The following is a 21,665-nucleotide window of genomic DNA, read 5'->3' as shown; positions in this document are numbered from 1 at the left end:
CAATTCCAGGAGAGGAGGTGGTGAAACTATGGGAAACGTCTACATTATACACCCGAAAAGTGTGTTTTTTCAAGCAGTTTCTGTTTTCATAGGGAAGAAAGCACTGGATAGCCTCTGCACTCGGTATAGCTTTGGTTTTCATACATTACTCAAGCTTTGTCTAGAGAGATTTGATAGAAATTCACAAATCACTTAAGCTTAGCTTTAAAATGTGCAGAGATATTTTAGAAGCATTCCAGAATTCTAGATTTCATGCATCACCTTTTTTCTTTTCTCTTTTTTAATTAAAAAAAATGTACAAAAACTGAATTTACGTCGTTAAAGGTCCATTAACAATGAAATTTTACAAATAGCCTACCGGGATTTAGCTAGTGCTAATTTAAGCCAATCAATATTTTTCAAAGAAATTTGTGATTGGTAGAAGAAATTCTGATATAAATTCTATTAATATCGAGGAGAAATATTTGCATACCTTTGTAGAAAAATTATTAAATCATGTACCTATAAATATGTGTTGTTTTTTTTTTTTCTCGTGGAAAAGCCATGGGTGCGTTAAAAAAACATCAAAGCACAAGTGGAGCCTGCAGATTCAAGAGTAGTTTTCAAGTAATTTTCAATATCCGATGATGACAATGAAAGCAAAACGAAAATCGAACTTCGAGTCATCAAAGATGCTTAGATTATAGCAGGAGTATAAAAAATTGACTACTTTCTACTTATAAAAATATTTTCATAAAACAAGTTTTCAAAGAGAAGTAAAGAACCATATAAAAACCTAAGTCGAGTACAAATAAAGTCATATAATGATTCAAACTTATAACGAATAAAAGTCATTAGGAATGAATAAATAAAATTCATAAAGAACAGAAATTTAAATGAATCATCAAGGTTTAAAATAAGAGCTAACACATATAAAAGTGCCCTCCCCCCTCCTTTGCTATCTTCTAGATGCCCGAAGTTTCGCTTGTGTCTTGTTGAAAGCGATATTTTTTTTTTTTGAGCAGTGTAGTTTTTATTTATCAAACCATCGACAACCAAAAAGAAGAAAAATCACAATAATAATAAAGATCACAGGAAAGAACTAATGTAACTAGTCTTAGGCTACTGTGTAAAATATAGAGAGACTCATTCATGGAAGTATTCTATTTATTTATTTTTAATGTTGTAATGAAAATAGACTACTACTACTACCAAAAACTCACTGCAGCACAGCCAACGCACACTCTTCCATCATTCCAATCTATTCAAAGCCTTCTTCTTTACACCCTCCCTCCATTTCCCTTAAAGTTTTCTTACGACATCCTCCCACCCCATTCGGGAACGACCTGCTTTTCTTTTGACCCTAGACAGTTGGCTGACAAGGACAACCTTTGGTGAAATGTCATTCTTCTTCCACGGAACGTGCCCAAGCCATTATGACAAGAAAGAAACTCTTTAAAATATCATATATGCTTCATTTTATTAGAATATACAAGCCCTGAAACTTTTCACTTCTGCTTAGGATCCCACATTCTTGTACTCTGAAACAAAATCTAAAAATTACGGGAATTGAAGATTACTATAAGCGCACGGTGGTCAAAACGTCAAATTAATCACAAAGGTCAAAACATCAAAATGGAGAGCACCACGAGTGCACCTCGACGCACAAGAAGGCACAAATCTACTCGACGCACAAATCTAAAAGGCCAAAAAGAGGAAGGGGGCACGGTATTTTCCAAGGTGATCAAAAGCCAAAAATTAGATTCTAAGGTTCATAATTTTTATTCTTTTTTGGGGACAGTCCAAAATAAAAATCTTGGGGGAGTACCCTCCCATTTCCCATTAGTAAGCTCAGAGAATACAAGCTATAATTAATTGGTTAATCTGAAAAATCATTCATGGGATTCATCAATTTAAATAATGACAAGGAAAGTTCATGGTAGATTAGCGAGAACTGAAAAAAGTGACACGTACTAGCATTCAAAGCGCATCTGAATTCAATAAATAATGTAGTTGATGCTGTCATTTACCTTACAAATTCAAATATACCGTGAAGCCTGATAAGTAATGATCAGGAAAAGAAGTTCTGGTTACTGATCAACACAAGTCGACAACAAATTTTTGCATTTTTCTTCATATTGTAAACAAAAATAGTTTTTACCTTTGAGAGTGTTTTAAAAATTGTATTTGGGAGACATAAACGGTCCAAAAATGAAAGTTTTATTTTTTCTTGGATGAGCACCAAGGGTGATGGGAAGCAAAGGGAACCCCTAGCCTTCCATTTGCCCCTGATTGATACCTTACTTTTTTCCAAATACATTTTCAAAAATAACGCGGCATATATTGAGTATATTTTGTTGTTTTTTTTTGCTTTAATTTCTTCCTTTCTTTTATTCCTAATTCTGCTCTTCGTGACTCCAGTTAAAGAATGATGTGACGCAAGGGGAAGATCTAGACCTTCCCCTTATATAGGGGAGGGGTAAAAAATGTTTTTTGATATTTTTTTCTCTTCCATTTTCTAAGAAAATTCCAAACAAAACGCATGTTTCAATGACAACACCAAAAACGGTGTTTTTCACATGTGGATGAAACTTTTGAAATGTGCTAACAAGTGCTAACTATATGGGGACTAGGGCCAAAGCCTGTAAGTATTTAGGGGACTCATAGAAAGCCCTTGTAAAGGATTCTTATAACTAGAAGTGAGATGATTCCAAGTCACAACTTAGACCGCAGTCATGGTCTTAGGCCCAGCACCCATGGGACAACTGTTTCAAGACAACATTGAAAAATAGTCTCATCTGCAACTGGTTTAAGACCAATTTACAACTAAAATAAAACGTGTCTCCACCCACGGACACAAGTGGTTGTGGATTAGTTGTGTTTATTTAATTTAGCAGTGCGATGTGGTTAACTATGTTGGGTTCCGACGGGGAATATTTAATTGATTACTATGAGTACGCAGGTTTCGTACGCTCAGAGGGAGTATTGAGTCCACCCCTACTTGGAAAAGAATGCAAAGTCTCGTCTGTTTTTAGCAGCAAAACAACTGTCACAAACATATAGAAAATTTATCACATTTTATAAAATGTCACATTTTAAAGAATTTCTACAGAATTTTACGGAAATTTTACAGAATTTTACAGCTGCATGCTTCTCCACTTCTCCTACGAATTTCACGTTTAATTCCTGGTCTGACATGTTGATTAAATAAAAAAAAACAAGTTTTTTTTAACTGAAAGTAAGGAGCGACATTAAAACTTAAAACGAACAGAAATTACTTCGTATATGAAAGAGGCTGCTTCCTCATCAACGCCCCGCTCTTTACGCTAAAGTTTGACTCTGTCTCTCAATTCTTCTTTTTAAAAAAGTAAAAAACTTTAGCGTAAAGAGCGGGGCGTTGATGAGGAAGCAGCCTCTTTCATATACGAAGTAATTTCTGTTCGTTTTAAGTTTTAATGTCGCTCCTTACTTTCAGTTAAAAAAAACTTTTTTTTTTTTTATTTAATTTCTGAACGTTTTTGAATCAATGCATGTTTTGATTTTGGCTCTCCGCAGAGGAATAATTAAAACGAAATTTGCATTTTTTTTTTTTTTTTTTTTTTTTTTTTTTTCATGGCTAAATGGCATTCTCATAATTTTGATCGAATGATTTTGAGAAAAAAAGAGCGGGGGAGGAAGCCTAGTTGCCCTCCGATTTTTTGGTTAATTAAAAAGGCAACTAGAACTTTTAATTTTTTACGAATATTTTTATTAGTAAAAGATTTACGTAACTTACAAATTAGCTTACGTAAAGAACTTTTGTATTCTCATATTTTTATTACATATATGAGGGGGTTCGCCCCCTTGTCAGATCCTCGCTCTTTACACTAAAGCTTAAAATTTGTCCCAATTCATTAAAAATGACCCCAGAATCACAAAAGCCGTAGAATAAATAGTTGAAATTACTAAAAATACTTTAGCGTAAAGAGCGAGGTATTAGGAGGAGGTGAGCCCCTCAAATGGGTAATAATTTCTGTTTGTTTTAAGTTTTAATGCTGTTCCTTACTTCAAGCTGAAAGAACTTTTTCATATTTATTTTTTCATTGTTTTTTTTTAAATAATGCTAGTAAATCCTGCGCTCCCTTCATGGAAATTTTCTTCCCCCATGACAAGTTCCTCGATAGAAAGTTCCCCCAGCATATCCCCCTCTTCTCAACCCCTCCCCCAACCAAAAAAATCCTCCTGAAAACGCCTGTACACTTCCCAATAACCATTACTATATGTAAGCATTGGTCAAAGTTTGTAACTTGTTGCCCCTCCCATGGGGACTGTGGGGGAGTCAGTCGTCCCCAAAGACATAGGTAAAAGGTTTTTCGACTACGCTGAATAAAATGGCTATCTCAGAATTTTGATCTGTTGACTTTGGTAAAATAATTAGCGTGGGAGGGGGCCTAGGTGCCCTCCAATTTTTTTGGTCACTTAAAAAGGGCACTAAAACTTTTCATTTCCGTTAGAATGAGCCCTCTTGCAACATTCTAGGACAACTGGGTCGATACGATCACCCCTTTAGTTTTCGGGGGTAATAGCTACGTATGTTGAAAAAATGAAGATATTAGACTATTTTATGATTGCAAATGGTAAAGAATGTGATTAAAGGCTCTTTTCCTAGTTCAAAAGTTTTAGTTGGGGAAAAAAACAAACAAAAAAACAAAAAAAAAACAAATAAACACGCATCCGTGATCTGGCAAAAAATACAAAATTCCACATTTTTGTAGATAGGAGCTTGAAACTTTTACAGTAGGGTTCTCTGATATGCTGAATCTGATGGTGTTATTTTCGTCAAGATTCTATGACTTCTAGGGGGCGTTTCCCCCTATTTTCTAAAATAACGCAAATTTTCTCAGGCTCGTAACTTTTGATGGGTAAGACTAAACTTGATGAAACTTATATATTTAAAATCAGCATTAAAATGCGATTCTTTTGATGTAGGTATTGGTATCAAAATTCCATTTTTTAGAGTTTTGGTTACTATTGAGCCGGGTCGCTCCTTACTACAGTTCGTTACCACGAACTGTTTGATACGGAACCGGTTTTACACTGATTGGAAACCAGTCTCATCTGGATTGCCTCGTGGGACAACAGTTGAATGCGCAATCGGTTAGCAATTCTAGTCTCAAAACAGTTGTCCCGTGGGCGCTAGGCCTTAGTTATATCTCCCTCCTCGAAACATAAAACATTACTTGTGTATCGTATAACATAATGGCTAAAAATATTCTCATTGTAGAAAACCACAAACCAAAATTATGTTCTTGATACAGCGCTGGCCTTGACACAAAAACAAGTGGTTTAATAGACAATTTTGACAATAATTTTAAACATTAACAAAATGTTATATTATATTTATATTAAAATTTTTCTATTTTATATTTTAAGAAAGAAAACAGACAAAATAGAAGGGGGCCGAAGAAAGAAAATTCACAAAACACCTTTAAGATAATATCAAACCGAAAAATACGCACGGTTTAACAATATGTCAGACATTTCTTAATATCTGTGACGTCAATTTGCGAAAATTTAATGAAAGGGGGGGGGGAAGTCAAAGTTTTTTTCGAAATCTAGGGGGGCAATTTTGTCATTTTTCAGTTTTTTCATTGAAAATAAAAAGAGACGTTTTTCAATTGAAATATCCCAAAAAAATATTTTCCAAAATTTAGGGCGAAAGGGCAAAAATTCCCTTCCCCTAATTTACACCATCTATTTATCTTAGAATCAACTCTCTCATCAGAGGTCTTTTGTTTTTTAAATTGATACACTTCCCTCTATTGACTAATTCATACTTGTTCATCTACTTATTACTTAACAGGTCTACCTACTTTGGCTCAGACTAATATAAATCACTCGTCCAGATCTAAGGTCGTTCATTTATGTTTTACTTCTTTTCTATTCACTGCCCATATAAACAAGGTCAGATCACTTAGAGATGTTATCAGCAAAAAACTTCTACAAAAAGGTATACAATTTCCTACAAGGAAAAGACTTCCCCTGCTGTTCGGAAATCCGGGCAATTGTATAGAGTTACACCCCGCTGAATACTAATTTTTGTAATCAATACAAAAAAAGGACTAAGCTTATCACCCTCCCCCTTTAGAAAAATGTCTTGGTTTCAATCGATCGAACGACGTAGTCATGTGGAAAAATGAGATGCCATTTGGGCTAAATCGGATAGACAGGATGATTTCTTGAAGTGGAGTTCTCCCCTGATGAGGGTGAAGATAGAACTGACAAGAGGCAATAAAAGTGAATGAAAACTTTATAGAGATCTATGAGCAATCACGAGACCACAGTTAAGCATCAAAGAACATACGAAAATGCTTCGGGGGGAGGAACTACTTAGATTGCATATAAGTTGGATTTATATGCTAAAAATTATATTTTTCCCCCCAAAAAAAACCTTTAAAGGGAAAGAGGCTAGACCCCTTTCTTTTCTTTTGCCATTCTATGCACGTTTCGCATAAGGAGTAAGCCAAAAAAGGGGTACAATTCTTTAGGAAAACACTTTAGGATCACTTTCTTAGGATCACTTTCACTTATTCACACTTAAGATCACAATTCTTTAGGAGCACTTTGAATATTCCGATTATAACTTCCCTCCCTGCGGCCAAGGCAAAACTTTCCTAAAATGCACTTAAAGACGAAAATTGCAAATATTGGGATGGAGGGAATGCCTCCAAGATTGAGTCAAAAGCCCCCCCCCCCCCACATCCCGAATCCTCCAGGGAAAATAATAATAGTTGACTAACAATACACTTTTCGTATTTATCTCCTCCATACAAAGATCAAACTTGTGTGTATCCATCTTATCCTCTCAATTCTTCAACCCCTCCCCCTTTTTTCACGAACTTCTTTTCTACATTAGCGCATAGTATATCCTGGGTTAAGCACAAAGTAGGTTTGCATCAGCCTAAAAAGTTCGCAAAAATAAAACATAAAAGCTCAAACGGTATTCAAATTCAATTGAGAGACAAATTGGCTCTATCAGAGGAATAAATTGGCTTTAGCTTCCTAGGCATAAACAGTCATCGACATTGACTTATGAGACCTACACAAAAAATCTATGTTGTTTTCTTCGCCTCTTTGTTTGTCGATATGGTGCATAAATTAAATTTTAACTGTTTATCCTATGTTGTATGAAATATCTTATAGCCTTAGACAAAGAGTATGGGCAACTTACAAGACTGGAAACTGGCGAAAGTATCGACGAAAAATATCAACACCATCTAGCATTTGGCAACACTCGCGCATTGTTTTCAGTGTATTAATAAGAAATAATTAATTCAATTTGTGTAGTTGGTAATATTCATGTAGTAATAAGTGTCTAGCCTTAGTTCCTGGCAGAAAAAAGATTGCAAAGCTTGAAAAAATGCCAATTGCCACCAAATACTAGATGGCGTAGATACTTTTTTGCCGACACTAGCACCAGTTTCCACTCTTAAAAGTCACCTATAGTCTTCGGTCTTATATGCATGATAAAGTACATTTTATATCGGTTGACTATTTATAAAAAAATTTCTTTAATTCAGCAGGTCATTGAATCTTTCTCATAATGGCACAATGTCGTTTTGTAGCTTTTAAAATACCAAGGTCAATAAAAATGAAATCTATATAAGCCAATATATTTCGTATATTCCCCTACAAACTTAAAACCCAAGCTACGCTCCTGTGTGGAGCTGCCTTTGGAAGCCGATAGGTTGTTAATATTTGAACGTGTATGGATAAAAAGCATTGTCAAACTTAACAAATTAGTTTTGTGCGTTTATTTTAACGGTATAAAATAGCAACAATTACAAAAATGTAATAAGCTACTGCCCCGAAAATTCCACAATTTTGAAACAACCAAAAGAAAAAGCAACGGAAATCGCAAAGTTCGGGTACGAATATACCTAAGATGGGCCCAGGAGGCAAATGCGTTTTTTATTTTGATGGCCTTGGTTTTTTAATGTTTTTCTTAAAAGAAACAATTGTTTACTTTAATATTATATCTTTAAATGAGCATATATATATATATATATATATATATATATATATATATATATATATATATATATATATATATATATATATATATATATATATATATATATATATATATATATATATATATATATATATATATATATATATGCGGCTCACCCTCCTAGCACCCTCAATATATTTTCTAAATCATTTGCTAACTGAAACTAGATACCCAACAACCAGAAAATAAAATGTCAAAAAGAAGGTTCATAGTTAGACGAGGGTGAATTAATATCAATCGCGTCATTACTTCTCATAAACGTTCCTACATGGGCTAATTTTATATTGTATTTGATATCCTATTTGAAGCAAATTTGTATGAAGCGATTGTTTAATTGACTAGCCACCTTGCATGTCAATCGAACCTTTCAGGTTGACTGAAGAGGTCAGCTGAACTTTGAGAGTGATCTTAGCAAGACACTCAACTAAAAATATTCTTATTTTGGGCTAGATTTTTAATGAATTAGGTTTGGTTTTTCTTTGCATAGTTCAGGGGCAACAATTCACGAACAAAATAAATGTCAATAACAAATCTAGAAAAATTATTAGAAAAATAACAAGAGCTCATATGGCACTTTTGACGAGGTCGGAAGAGCCAGGAGCTCATATGGCATGAGCTCTAGCAAAATTCTAAAAATAAATAGATGGATTTAAAAGGAAAATCAGAGGCTTAATGCCGGTCGGGATTTAAAATAAGAGCTCTGAGACACGAGGTCCTTCTAAATATCAAAATTCATTAAGATCCGATCACCAATTCGTAAGTTAAAAATGCCTCGTTTTTTCTAATTTTTCTTCTCCCTTCAGCCTCACAGATGGTCGAACTGGGGAAAACGCCTTTATCAATTTGTCCAGGTCCTTGACCCGCGTACCAATTTTCATTATCCTAGCACGTCCAGAAGCACCGAACTCACCAAAGCACTGGACCCCCCCCCCTAGTTCCCCCAAAGAGAGCGGATCCAGTCCGGTTACGTCAATTACATATATACGACATTTTCTTATTCTATTCACCAAGTTTCATCCCGATCTTTCCACTCTAAGAGTTCGCTAAAAAGCAGATGAGTATACATCTGCTATTGATGATGAGCATTGCTTTTGTTCGATGAGTATATATCTGCTATTGCAGATGTATACACGCCAAGCGTGGCGTGTATACAGTGCCAAGGGAGCAGAAACTATGCCAAAAGCGGCGAAACTGTGAGACAAACATGGCATCATGAAATGTAAACCAGGTGGCGGAGAGTAACCGCTCCTTTGGGGTATATTTCTGCTGGAGTAATTAATTTTGTACTAGTGATCGTGCAACAACAAACACGTGCTAGGAAAACCTTATTCATACAATACACGGTAGCTGATTTTTTTTTTTTTCATCAATATTTAACACATTCCTTCATAAAGCAATCTTTACATAAACATGTCACACAAAATTGGAGAGTGGTAGGCTGGCAAGTTAAGCGGTATTCTATCCCCAGACACCAACCTTCTAATTTCTTCTTATTCAGTGTCAGCAGGGTCATCAAGAGCCAAGAATATGTTCCAAGCACAAACTTCTTATTCCACTTGGAAAGTGGAAAAAGGAAAGCGATACGGTACCAATGTAAACGAATGAGAAAGATCAAAGCAGTTGCTTTCATTATTGAGAGCAAATAACTACATGCAATATTCCCCTGTTCCTCTAATGCATTTACAATTCAGGTTATATATTATAGTGTAAATTCTATGAAACATTTCTACAGCAGACAAATACTTAGTTCAATGGGGAAAAAAGTCATAACAAATCTAAAAAAGGAATTTTTTCGATTAAAAATTAAATAAAACGAGACTCACATATGGAACTTTTTGGGATCGAAGTTCAGCCCCCATCCCTCTTACCCAGTTAAACGATCTTACCTATGACAACATAAACCACCTGGTCGTTCTCTAACAAGTATTCTCGTCAAGGTTGCAGCGGTAGTTGCCACCTAGTAATGAAGGAATTACGAGTAAGGGGGTCAGTCACCGGTTTACGACAGAAGAAAAAACTTACCCGTGGACAAGGAATACGTAATTTTTGCATTTTCTCCCTTATCTCTATCAATTGCAACAACATGGGCGACAGTGCTGCCAACAGCGGCAGTTTCCAAAACTCGAGCGTAAGTAATTATCGATGGAAAAGCCGGAGCGTGGTCGTTATCATCACGAACTTGGATGTTAACACGAGCGAAATTACGCAGTGCTGGTAGACCATTGTCCTGAACCGATACGATGAGTGTATGCTGGTGCATTAGTTCCCTGAAAATATTTTTGATAATTCGATAATAAAGAAAATAAATGTTTTTACAAAAATGGACATACACGCGCTCAAATATTGAATTAATTCTTGATTTTGTCGAGCTTGTTTTAATTTATTAGCAAGTTATTTTCTTTATTAACGTTATTTTTAATGTCTAGAATAACATTGATTAGATTCTTTAATTATGTGCTAGCAATAAACTTCAAAAATCTTTTCTTTTCGCTTTTTTAGCTTTGAGTAGTGGAAGTTTACATAATTACATATCATAATTCCAAACACCATTTGAGTTTTGTTATAATGGTCGCTTTTTAATTCAACCAAATTTATATGAGTAAATTCTTGTTATTTATTTTTTAACTTAAAAAAGGTAATGAAACGATATATCCATAATAAATGTGTCAGGTATAGCATATCAATGCTCTAAAAAGAAGAATGGAAAAAAATAAGAGAACGAATGAAGAGGAAAGAGAAAAGAGAAAGATAGAAAGAAGAAGAGATTGAGAAAAAAATGGTTCTCTATGCAGAAAAAAGATTGAGCAAGCACTGACGACTTATGAATGCAATCTAGAATAATTTTCCGTGTTTTATTTACGCACTAGGTGACGTTTGTATATCTATTGAAAATCCATAGTTATTTCGAAAGTCTCGTTTGCTATATCTTACATTTCGTCTTTTTTGTGCGAGCAGATTTGTCGTACCTAGCAGTCGCATCAATTCACAAAAAAATTCGGGCGGAGGCAACGTATTTTCCAATATCTAGGGGAAGGGCACTGTCATTTTGTCAATTTTTGTTAACGAAAAAAGGAGTATATTTTAATAAAAATACACAAAAAAGGTATTTTCCAAAATTTAGAGCGGGACCCACCCCCATAAACATCCCACAAATGATTCATCTGGTACCTAGCATAGTCTTTTACTATGGGTATATTTGTCGTAACTTACTTGCGACAAAAATAGTATTAAGCGGACTCAAGAAGCAAGGGGAAGATTCGAAGCACATTACAAAAGTAAAGAAGAAAAAAAGAAGATCAAGCATTACACTGATGGAGCCAGTTTAGATGTCCAGTACTATGCTTGTTTCTTTGTAAGAGCAAGATGAATTCATTCGCAATACTGAAGTTCTCATTCTAAGACTGCAGTTCTAAAGACTGAAGTTCTGATACTCTGACTGCAATACTGAAGTTCTAATACTGAATTTCTGATACTCTGACCGCAATATTGAAATTCTATCTGACTGCAATATTGAAGTTCAATATAACTGCAATACTGAAATTCTGATACTGAAAACTGCAGATCTGTAATTCCGAAGACAGAAGTTCTGATACTCCAACTGCATTTTATTAATGAAGTCCACTGTTACGTTTGGTCAGAGTTAGAAGCAGGCCGTGATGCAAATGAAGTAGCTGATATTTACAAGTGACTGCTCGTTTAAGCTGTATGTAGACAATATTGTGCACAAAAATCACTACTCAGGCCAGAGTTTAACAAGCATGCACAGGTTAGGATTCTCTGATCGTCAGCTTTTGCTGGCGTACACAACCTACATCAGGCCTATCCTCGAGTATTACTGTTCGGTTTGTGGTCCACAAACTCAGAACACAGCTTACATGGCAGCTGAACTAGAAGATGTTCAAAAACGCACTATTAAGACAATACTTGGACCCAGTTTCGGCAACTACGAAAGTGCCCCTGAGCTCTTGAATTTGCCCACTTCATTCGATCAAAGACATGAGCTAATAATGAAATTTAGGAGATATCACAATCAAAAACGAGAAGCACAAATCCATACTTCCACTATCCGCATCAATCAGCAGACATACTAGGCATTACAACAAACTAGAACCAGTCAAGTGCCGTAGTAACACATTCGCAAACTCCTTTGTACCCTATCTCTCAAGTGCATTCCTAAGACAAGCGAATTGAAAGTTGCACCATATTTAGTAAGTGTAGCTAACAAGTGACCATTTTGGTATTGTAAAAGTAACGCAGTTAAGCGTTCATTTTTAGTGTTACAATAGCTATTTCATTGAACGAATACGAGTACGAATATCCTGTTATTCTGAAGTGGTTGCTATACTGTCGACAGTCTTGAGATACCTATCGAAAAACTACAAAACATGTACTTGGTCTCATTCGTGCGAAAGCCTAAACAGATACTCCATTGTCAGTAGCACTTTTAGTTATATTATACAAACAACTTATTTTTATATATATAGATAACTAGAACACTAGTCTATCCAGCAAGTAGATACAACACGTAGTGCCGTCAAAATAACTTTTTGGAGCGAAGAGATATATTCGCCCCTTGGTCTGGTTAGAAAATTACTCAAGGTGAGAAAGCACCATCCTTACGTTGTAATTGACTATATTTCGAATACCAGGGAACCGTGAAGCAGCACAATTATTGTGCAGCACTTTACTTGAAAGTAAAGATCTTTAAAAGCTGCTTTCGAAAGTACTCGAAAACACAACTCAAAAGTTATGCTAAGGATATTCCAAGCAGGTTTGGTTGAAAACTTCTTTTGTAGAAGACATCTAGGGATGCACACTAGCCGTAGAAAGCAGTCTCAAAATAAAGGGGAACACATATTCAGTAGAGATTTGTGAGAAGCTTACGTTAACAAAGAAGAGATTGAAGTCTATAGAAATCGCACCTTATAATCTGAAACATGTCAAGTTACTGCGGACCTAGCAGGCTGCTTACTTCAGCAGGACGATATCAGAGCCCAAGAAAGAAGAAGAAATTTACAAGAATCAACCATCACTAGCGTCAAAAAAGATACATCAAACCGAGTTGACACTAAAGAGTGGTAGGAAAAAAGAAATGAATGAATGTTATACTCGTTCTGAAGTTGATATTTGTAATGCATGCAGTAGTTTAACCTGAAAGAAATGATGGCACGAACAAAAATATTGTTTTGTCGTATCTAAACATGATGTACATGTCGAACATGAAGAGCCGGTTCGCCATAACTAACGTTTCGAACCGAAAATTAAGGGCGGGAATGTCGTACACGCGTTTCACTCGTGGAGTACAGTTACGATTTCTCGAAAAATCTGTCTCCTGAGCTGAGCAGTTTATCTGGAAGGCTGTGCAAAGATTGAATTTTTCATACATATTTTTCTCAAAATCATCTCGAGTAGATACAACAAAGCCGCTCTCAAATGTCGACCTGTCGACTATTTGACAAACTCTATCAAACGACCGTTATCAAACACCTGTTTGTCACACGACCTGTTGACCTGTCAAACTCTTAATTGTCGACCATTGGTATCTGAGGAAACGGAAAGCAATGTTTATTTCTACTTTCTAACAGAGATGGCTCCAGGGATCCGATTTGGAGTGGTGATTTTATACTATACACCCTTTTAGGGATTGACGTAATTTTTCTCACCTACAAAGATACACATAACTCAAGGTTACCCCGGGAATCTTTTCATCCTGGAATATCTTGCTCACTTTAGCCACTTTAACTGGCTGGCATTTTACGGTATACTACTCTTATTGATTTAGTTTTGAAAAGGCTGTCTATTCAGGAAAGAGCCAAAGGATTAAGGATACATAAAACATTTTATTAAAAACACTTTCAGAGATTGACGTTATCTTTCTAAATTGAAGTGAAAAACGTATTCCGTTATTGTATATGAATGCAGATCCTGAATATAATTTCCTGAATGCAGAGACTTTACAAAATAAAAACATAAAGATTAAATCCAGACAACTATAAAATGGTTGTCATTTTATGCGTGGTTGCCATTAATCTATTTCATTTTCATTTTCGAGTATTTGTATATTTTGGCCATTTCACCTGGTTGCCTTGTAGAGTTTTTGAAAAAACTCTACTTTCAGGAAAAAGCCAGAAAAAGAAGGGCGCAAAAAAACGTATTAGAGCTTGACTATATAAATTTTTAAAAAGTATCTGTGAGTGTATGTAATTTAAATGTAATGTATTATTAAAACCGATCTGAATTGAAATCTTAGGGGGGAGGGGAGTGAGGGTATGTAATCCAAAAAAAATAACCCTCCTAGATTTTGAAAATACCTTTTTTTTTAATTTTCATTTAAAAAATGAAAAAAATGCCCCCTTTAGAATTTGAGAAATGTTAATCCCCACCGCCGTCCTATATTTCTGTGAGCTGACACTACTGGATCTCTGTATTCAAAAATGCATCCACATTATAGCAATTTTACCTCTGACAGAATCGGCTGAACCAGTTGCAAAATTTACTTTGCGTGCTGATTTATATCTATGGACGTGTTTCAATTTAACAGTCAGTTGTGTGGCGGGGGGGGACAATGTGGAGACGGCTGTCCCCAGGCACAGCTCCTTAGAGGGCACTAAAATAAAGTTTTTTTCTTCTTCAATACTACGATCTACATATATTATGGTAGTGATGGTTGGGTGCAAAGAAGGACGTTGTCCCCAGGCCCTGAAAACCCTAGCCACGCCTCTCCAACAATTAAAGTAGATGAATATAATAATTTTTAGGATATTTCTAAAAAACGTTTAAAGCTCCTTTAAATTCACCTTTACAAACTTCTTCTTATAAAATCCAACGAGAAGAAGCAAGATTTACTTTTTTTTTAGCAAGATTTGCTTTTGATTTTGAAAAGGTTCTCCATTCAGGAAAAAGCGAAAGGATGAGGGATGCATAAAGATTTCCAGCAGAAATAAGGACCGTTAGTCACGTAAGAATCAAGTCCTTAAATAATAAATGTCATTTCCCCTTGAATCTTTACCTTCCGTTTAAATAAAAGAGGGGCAAAAAATAAGAAAATCAATCAGGTAACATGATAGAGGAAACAGAGGAACATTTATCCTCCAAACTTTTTAAGAAGAAACGAACGGATAATTCAATCAACAAAAAAGTTAGACTGGACTTGTTCAATGAGATAGTTTCGTGCTAATGCAAGACTACTAAATGATGCGCATAAAAAAATATTACATTACAAAAAATAGTCTACAGAAAGTTTTTTTTAACAAATTTAACACGATATAATTTTCTTTTACGGTAAACTTTCGTATAAACAGTGTGGCACTAAACCTTTGAAAGACATTCCAAAAAATGAAGGAATGACGCGTAAGATTATTGACAAAAATTGATATTTACGTAAAAATTAAATCCTTCAAAATGAATACTATTTTCTTTTCTTTTTTCTATGATACAATTACGTGTAAATTTTAATGCTCAGGTGAAAAACATGAAAACCCTCAAAAAAGAAATAATACATAAAGATTTCAGTCAAGAAATAGAAGTTATTAGTCATATAAAAATAGAATCCTCCCAAAATTGAATGCCATTTTCGATGTGATTTTAATTTTAATTAAATTGATATGAAAAAAATTTATAAATTAATTAATTAATGTGATTTAATTTTAATTTTAATTTTAATTTTCAATCCACTGAGCTTTTTCCAGAATTTCTTCTACCACTCCTTCCTTATGAAGTGGGCCAGTAAAAAATAAATAAAAAGATAAATAATAAATTGCAGGAGTGACACTTTAATTAGACAGCGCTGAATTCCATTTCTAAGCATAAACTATTATTTACGCAAAAGATAAAATCCTTCGAAATGATTGCCGCTTTCTCCTGATTCCTTTGCCTTGTGTTAAAAGAGAGGCAAGAAAATAACCTCAAAAACTTGAAAGAGAAAATGTTTTTCCTAAGTAATAAAAAAAGGATGAATATTAATAACTAGATTTTAATATTTTAAGCGACAATCTTTTTTGTACTATCAATAATTCTTATAAATTTTAGATCTACAAATCCTTGAAATACGAAAGGTGTATTAAGATTCCGGACACACATAAATTGTTAGTCACGTAAAAACCAAATCCTTAGACGAATAAATGTCATCGTGTTCTCGAATCGAAAATCAATCGTGTAATTTGATAGAAGAAAAAGAGGAAATTCATTTTGAAGTTGTCTTAGCTGAAGCAAATAGCGAAATTTGAACGTAAGACGTCCAGAAATTCCATAAGCTCTGTTATCGGGTACAAAATGTTTTCTATGAATATTTCAGAGAATTTTACTGACAATCAAAGATACCAGCCAGAATTCATACTAAGATTATCAATTTATCAAATTGAGAGGGGGGACTTGTCTTTTCTGAGTTTTCAATGTAAATACGAAAAAAACATTTTCAATAAAAATTAACCCACAAAAATTATTTTTCAAAATCTAGTGGCCACGTCTTTTCTAACGAAAATTTACCGTTCTCTGTCAGAACAGGACTTGAGTCTAAACAGGTGTCTGTTAAGTCTAAATAGGGGGTCTGTCTAAACAGGACATTGTTCAAAATCGCGGGGAGGGGGTAAAATTAAAACTCGTTTTCTCATTTTTTTCAATGAAAGTACCAAAAAAAGCATTTTTTATGAAGGATATTTTTCAAAATCTTGGTGGGGGGGGGACAAAAATAAAGGGGTGCACATAAGTAGCAGCTTACCTGTCAAGCTTCTCTGCTAGGACTATTCTACCGTTTTCTTCCACCTTGAATTTCCTTAGAGATGACGCACTGCTTGCTGTATGAATTGCAAAAATAAGTCTCGTATTTCTGTCGCGGTCACTGGCCTGTAAGAGCAGTACCTCTGTCCCAACCTCCGTTCCTTCGCATACTTCAACGTCATAGATTGATTTTGAAAATACGGGGAAATTGTCATTTGTATCCATCACTTCGATCCACAACTTAAAAAAAAGGTAAGGTTTACTACTCCAGTGTAAATAATAGTGCAATATAAATATATACAATATAAAAAAAACAAATACAAACAATACAGAATAAAAAAAGCCTTAGGTACAATAAACAAAACAAAACACAGTGCGTAGCTTTTTTTTTATAAAATTTACTTGAGCTTTCTCTTCCCATCAGGGGCAGATACGGAATAAATGTTTGGGGGTGCCGATAAAATTTGCCTCTACATCGGTATTTTTAACTCTATATTAGTACAAGTTTTTACCTTTAGGGGGGGGCATATATCCCTAAACGCCCCTTGGATCTGCCCCTGCTTCCCATTGACTTGCCAAGTTAAATAATTTCTTGAAAGATTAGAAAACAAAAAAATAGAGAAATTACAGTACATACAGAACATAATTTTTTTTTTGTCTTCTCATCTACTCCATATTGAACCCTTGTGTTTTTTGGGGCAATAAAGATATTGATTGATTGATTGAATACAGAACAGAACATAAAGTACATGTACGGAACATACATGTTCTTTATATACAATATAGAACATAGGAAGCCTATAAAATAAAAGATACAAAAACAGAATAAAAAAACCAACAAGCTATTTTGATAAACACGCGTTTCTAAACACAGGTGTGTATAGGATTAGAATTATTAGAACTATAGATGCATAGGATTAGAATTATTAGAATATACATAGATTTATTTTCAAGAAAAATATGAGAACCCTCAAAGAAAAATCCCCTATCCTAGAAATGATTCCCTATCCTAGAAATGTTTTGCCTCTTCTCCCTCATGATTGAGTTCCTCTAACAAGTTTAATAAAGCTTTACTTTTGCAAAATTACAATTAAACACTATTTTTTATTAAATAGGTCTCACAATACTTCACTTCCCTAGGTAGTATTATTAGTAAAGATGGTGGGTGCAGAGAAGATGTTACAACCACAATAGTTGAGGCACTAGGTGTTTTTTCACAATTGGGAAAAGGTTGGAAGAATAGGAAGATAAGTCCACGAACGAAGAATAGAATTTTGGAAGCTACAGTGACGACAGTGGTCAAACACGGTTCAAAATAAAAGTGGTCAAAATAAATTTGAACATTTATAATGTGATTGCTATTGAATTACCATGATAATGAGCTGTTCATGACCGTTTAATTATCATGATTAAATTTAATTATAGGATTGCTCATATGGGAATATTTTATTTTTTTAATTTTATTTGGTTTACATTTGTTATTATTTTAATTTAATTTTAAGATTATTAGGTTTAATTTTATCCTTCTCTTTAGAAAAAGTCCTTATTGCACATTAATTTATCACCTACAATATATATATATATATATATATATATATATATATATATATATATATATATATATATATATATATATATATATATATATATATATATATATATATATTAAATAGAATATACAAATATAATTTACACAAATAATATATAATATAATACAGTTTTTGAATTTTAACAACCAAGCTCCCAGGAAAAATCAAAGTGGCAAAATTTAAGATGTTTAGAGCACCTTAATGATATTGTGTAAAAAGAAGCCCCGATTTTTCTGTATATTTTCTTAGTGATTTTCAAATAATTACCTCCCCCTCAACTCTCTGCGTCCCTCCTTTACACCTACTCGTGCTTCCAATACTTCTTCTTTAGGTTTTAGGGGTAATATTTAAAGATGGTGATTTGTATCAAGAGAAAATGGCCAAACGATGTAAATATTCAAATCCTGGCTGATATTACGTAAGTACAGAGAAATTCTCTGTAGTCTTTTCAGAATATTTCTCAAAAAGAAACATTCCTTTAAAGATCTATGTAAATACCCCCCCCCCCAAATCTATCTTGGGAGTAGTTTACTTTTGTTTATTTTTCCCTTTCAATGACACAAATTTGTAGAAAAAAAGGTTTTATTCAAATCAGACCCTGCAATCCTGCTTTAATCAAGAATATTGGAAATAATCGGCTGTAATAGGCTATTAGGAACCAAGGAAACATAGAATATAAAAAGATGGAGAATCCTAGGGTAAAATAAAAGAATGTTGTGTAGGTGGATGACCTACGGAAAAATCTTTAAAATTGAAAACCTTTCTAGGATCAACATATTCTATAAAAAAAAAATCGAAAGAAAAGTTTGAAAACTTTGCCTATTTTCGAAACTTTTGATTTGAAGAATCAGCGTATTGTATGAGAAAGATAGAAAATAGTTTCAACCTAAGGAAGACTATCTGAACTTGTAGAAAAAACGTTTTATTCAAATCAGACCGTGCTTTAATCAGAATCAGCTTTAATGGGCTATTAAAAACCAAGGAAACAAAGAATATCAAAAAGACAGAAAAATTGAATTCCTAAGGAAAAATGAAAGTGCGTGTAGGCGGATGACCTTCGCAGAAATCTTTAAAATTGAAAGCCTTTCTAGGATCAAAATTCTATAAAAAAATTGAATGAAAAGTTCGAAAACATTACCCATTTAAGAAACTTTTGATTGAAGGACTAGTGTATTGTATGAAAAGGATAGAAAAACAGTTTCAACCTGAGAAGGACTTTTTGAAGTTGTTCTAATCATTATTTTTCTTTGAGCTATACTTCTGCTTTCAAATAAGAAGCTTCGCTTGAGCAGACATTCAAAGTAGAAGTCAGTAACAGAAAAGTAGGAGGAGCATATTTTCTCCTTTGCACTCTTCTAACTCTATTTAAATCTGAAAAGTAAGGTTTTCTAGGATTTTGCGTTTGTTGCTTAAAAATTAGGATGTGTTTAGGGTAGTACCATATTTTTGTCAGTGTTACCACGTTGAGGCGTATGAGTCAATCAAAACTGCTCAAGATGTGTGATGGTCCCTGAACCCCATAGCCAGAATATTTTTTTGTAACAATGGATAAAAACAAAAGCTAAGAGCTCATATGGCACTTGTGACGAGGTCGGAAGAGCCGAGAACCAAGAGCTCATATGGTAAGAGCGTTAGCAAAATCCTAAGAATCAATAGATTGCTTTAAAAGGAACATCAAAAGCTTAATGCCGGTCGGGATTTAAAATAACAGCTCTGAGTCACGATACCCTTCTAAATATAAAAATTAAATTAAGGTCCGATCACCTACTCGTAAGTTTAAAAATATCTCAATTTTTCTAATTGAAATTGATTAATCTCCCTTCAGCCCCCACCCGGTCGAATGGGGAAAACGACTTTATCAAGTCAATTTTTGCAGCTCCCTGATACGCCTACCAATTTTCATCGTCCTTACACGTCCAGAAGCACCAAACTCACCAAAGCACTGAACCCCACCCGTAACTCCCTCAAAGAGAGCGGATCGAGTCCGCTCTCTGACACGCCTACCAGTGTTTTCCAGGCGTGTCAGCTCCCTGACACGCCTACCAATTTTCATCGTCCTTACACGTCCAGAAGCACCGAACTCGCCAAAGCACTGAACCCCACCCGTAACTCCCTCAAAGAGAGCGGATCCAGTCCGGTTTCGTCAATCACGTATCTACGACATTTACAAGCGCTTCCCAAGATTTCCAGTTTCGAACTCTAACTCCCCCAATGTCAACAGATCTGATCGGGATTTGAAATAAGAGCTCTGAGACACAATTCCTTCTAAATATCAAATTTCATTAAGATCCGGTCACCCGTTCTCAAGTTAAAAATACCTCAATTTTTCAAACTTTTCCAAATTAACAACCCCCAGCTCCCCCAAAGAGAAAGGATCCGTTCCAATTATGTCAATCACGTATCTATAACTTGTGCTTATTCTTCCCATCAAGTTTCAACCGATCTCTCCACTCTAAGCGTTTTCCAAGATTTCCGGCTCCCCTCCCCCAATGACATTGGATCCAGTCGAGATTTAAAATAAGAGATCTGAGTTATGAGGTCTTTTTAAATATGAAATTTCATTAAGATCTGATGAATCCTTCTTAAGTTAAAAATACCTCATTTTTTTCCAATTTTTTAGAATTTAACCCTTCCCCCCAACTCCCCCAAAGAGAGCAGATCCGTTCCGGTTATGCCAATCACTTGTCTAGGACTTGTGCTTATTTTTCCCATCAAGTTTCATCCCGATCCCTCCACTCTAAGCGTTTTCCAAGATTTTAGGTCCCCCCAATGCCCCCCGATGGTACCGAATCCAGTAGGGATTTAAAATAAGAGCTATGTGACACGATATCCTTCCAAACATCAAATTTCATTAAGATCCGATCACTCCTTCGTAAGTTAAAAATATCTCATTTTTTCTATTTTTTTAGAATTAACCCTCCCCCCAACTCCCCCAAAGAGAGCGGATCCGTTCCGGTTATGTCAATCACGTATCTAAGACTTGTGATTATTTTTACCACCAAGTTTCATCCCGATCCCTTTACTATAAGCGTTTTCCAAGATTTTAGGTTCCCCGCAACTCCCCCCAATGTCACCGGATCCGGTCGGGATTCAAAATATAAGCTCTGAAACACGATATTCTTTCAAACATCAAATTTCATTAAGATCCGATCACTCGTTCGTAAGTTAAAAATACCTCATTTTTTAATTTTTCAGAATTACCCCCCCTCCAACTACCCCAAAGAGAGCGGATCCGTTCCGATTATGTCAATCATGTATCTAGGACTTGTGCTTATTTTTCCCACCAAGTTTCATCCCGATCCCTCCACTCTAATTGTTTTCCAAGATTT

The 21,665-nt window shown here is 34.8% G+C and overlaps 1 protein-coding gene across 14 annotated transcripts in view; it reads right to left on the bottom strand.

Moving 5' to 3' along the window:
• Positions 1-21,665, bottom strand: part of LOC136036050 (fat-like cadherin-related tumor suppressor homolog) — a 401,362-nt gene that overhangs the window by 210,175 nt on the left and 169,522 nt on the right. For all 14 annotated transcript variants that reach the window (XR_010619615.1, XM_065717994.1, XM_065717993.1 and 11 more), the window contains 2 exons: positions 16,749-16,987; positions 10,055-10,299 (listed from right to left, as the gene is read on the bottom strand). Coding sequence is in view for 13 of the 14 variants with exons in the window: in XM_065717994.1 (XP_065574066.1) it covers positions 10,055-10,299; positions 16,749-16,987 (484 nt within the window). In the remaining variant the exon portion in view is untranslated. The remainder of the gene's footprint in view (positions 1-10,054; positions 10,300-16,748; positions 16,988-21,665) is intronic.

This window comes from Artemia franciscana, chromosome 15 (genome assembly GCF_032884065.1).
Source record: "Artemia franciscana chromosome 15, ASM3288406v1, whole genome shotgun sequence".
NCBI lineage: Eukaryota > Metazoa > Arthropoda > Branchiopoda > Anostraca > Artemiidae > Artemia > Artemia franciscana.
The sequence above is the reverse complement of the archived record's forward strand: the minus strand, read 5'-3'. Positions and strand labels throughout refer to the sequence as shown.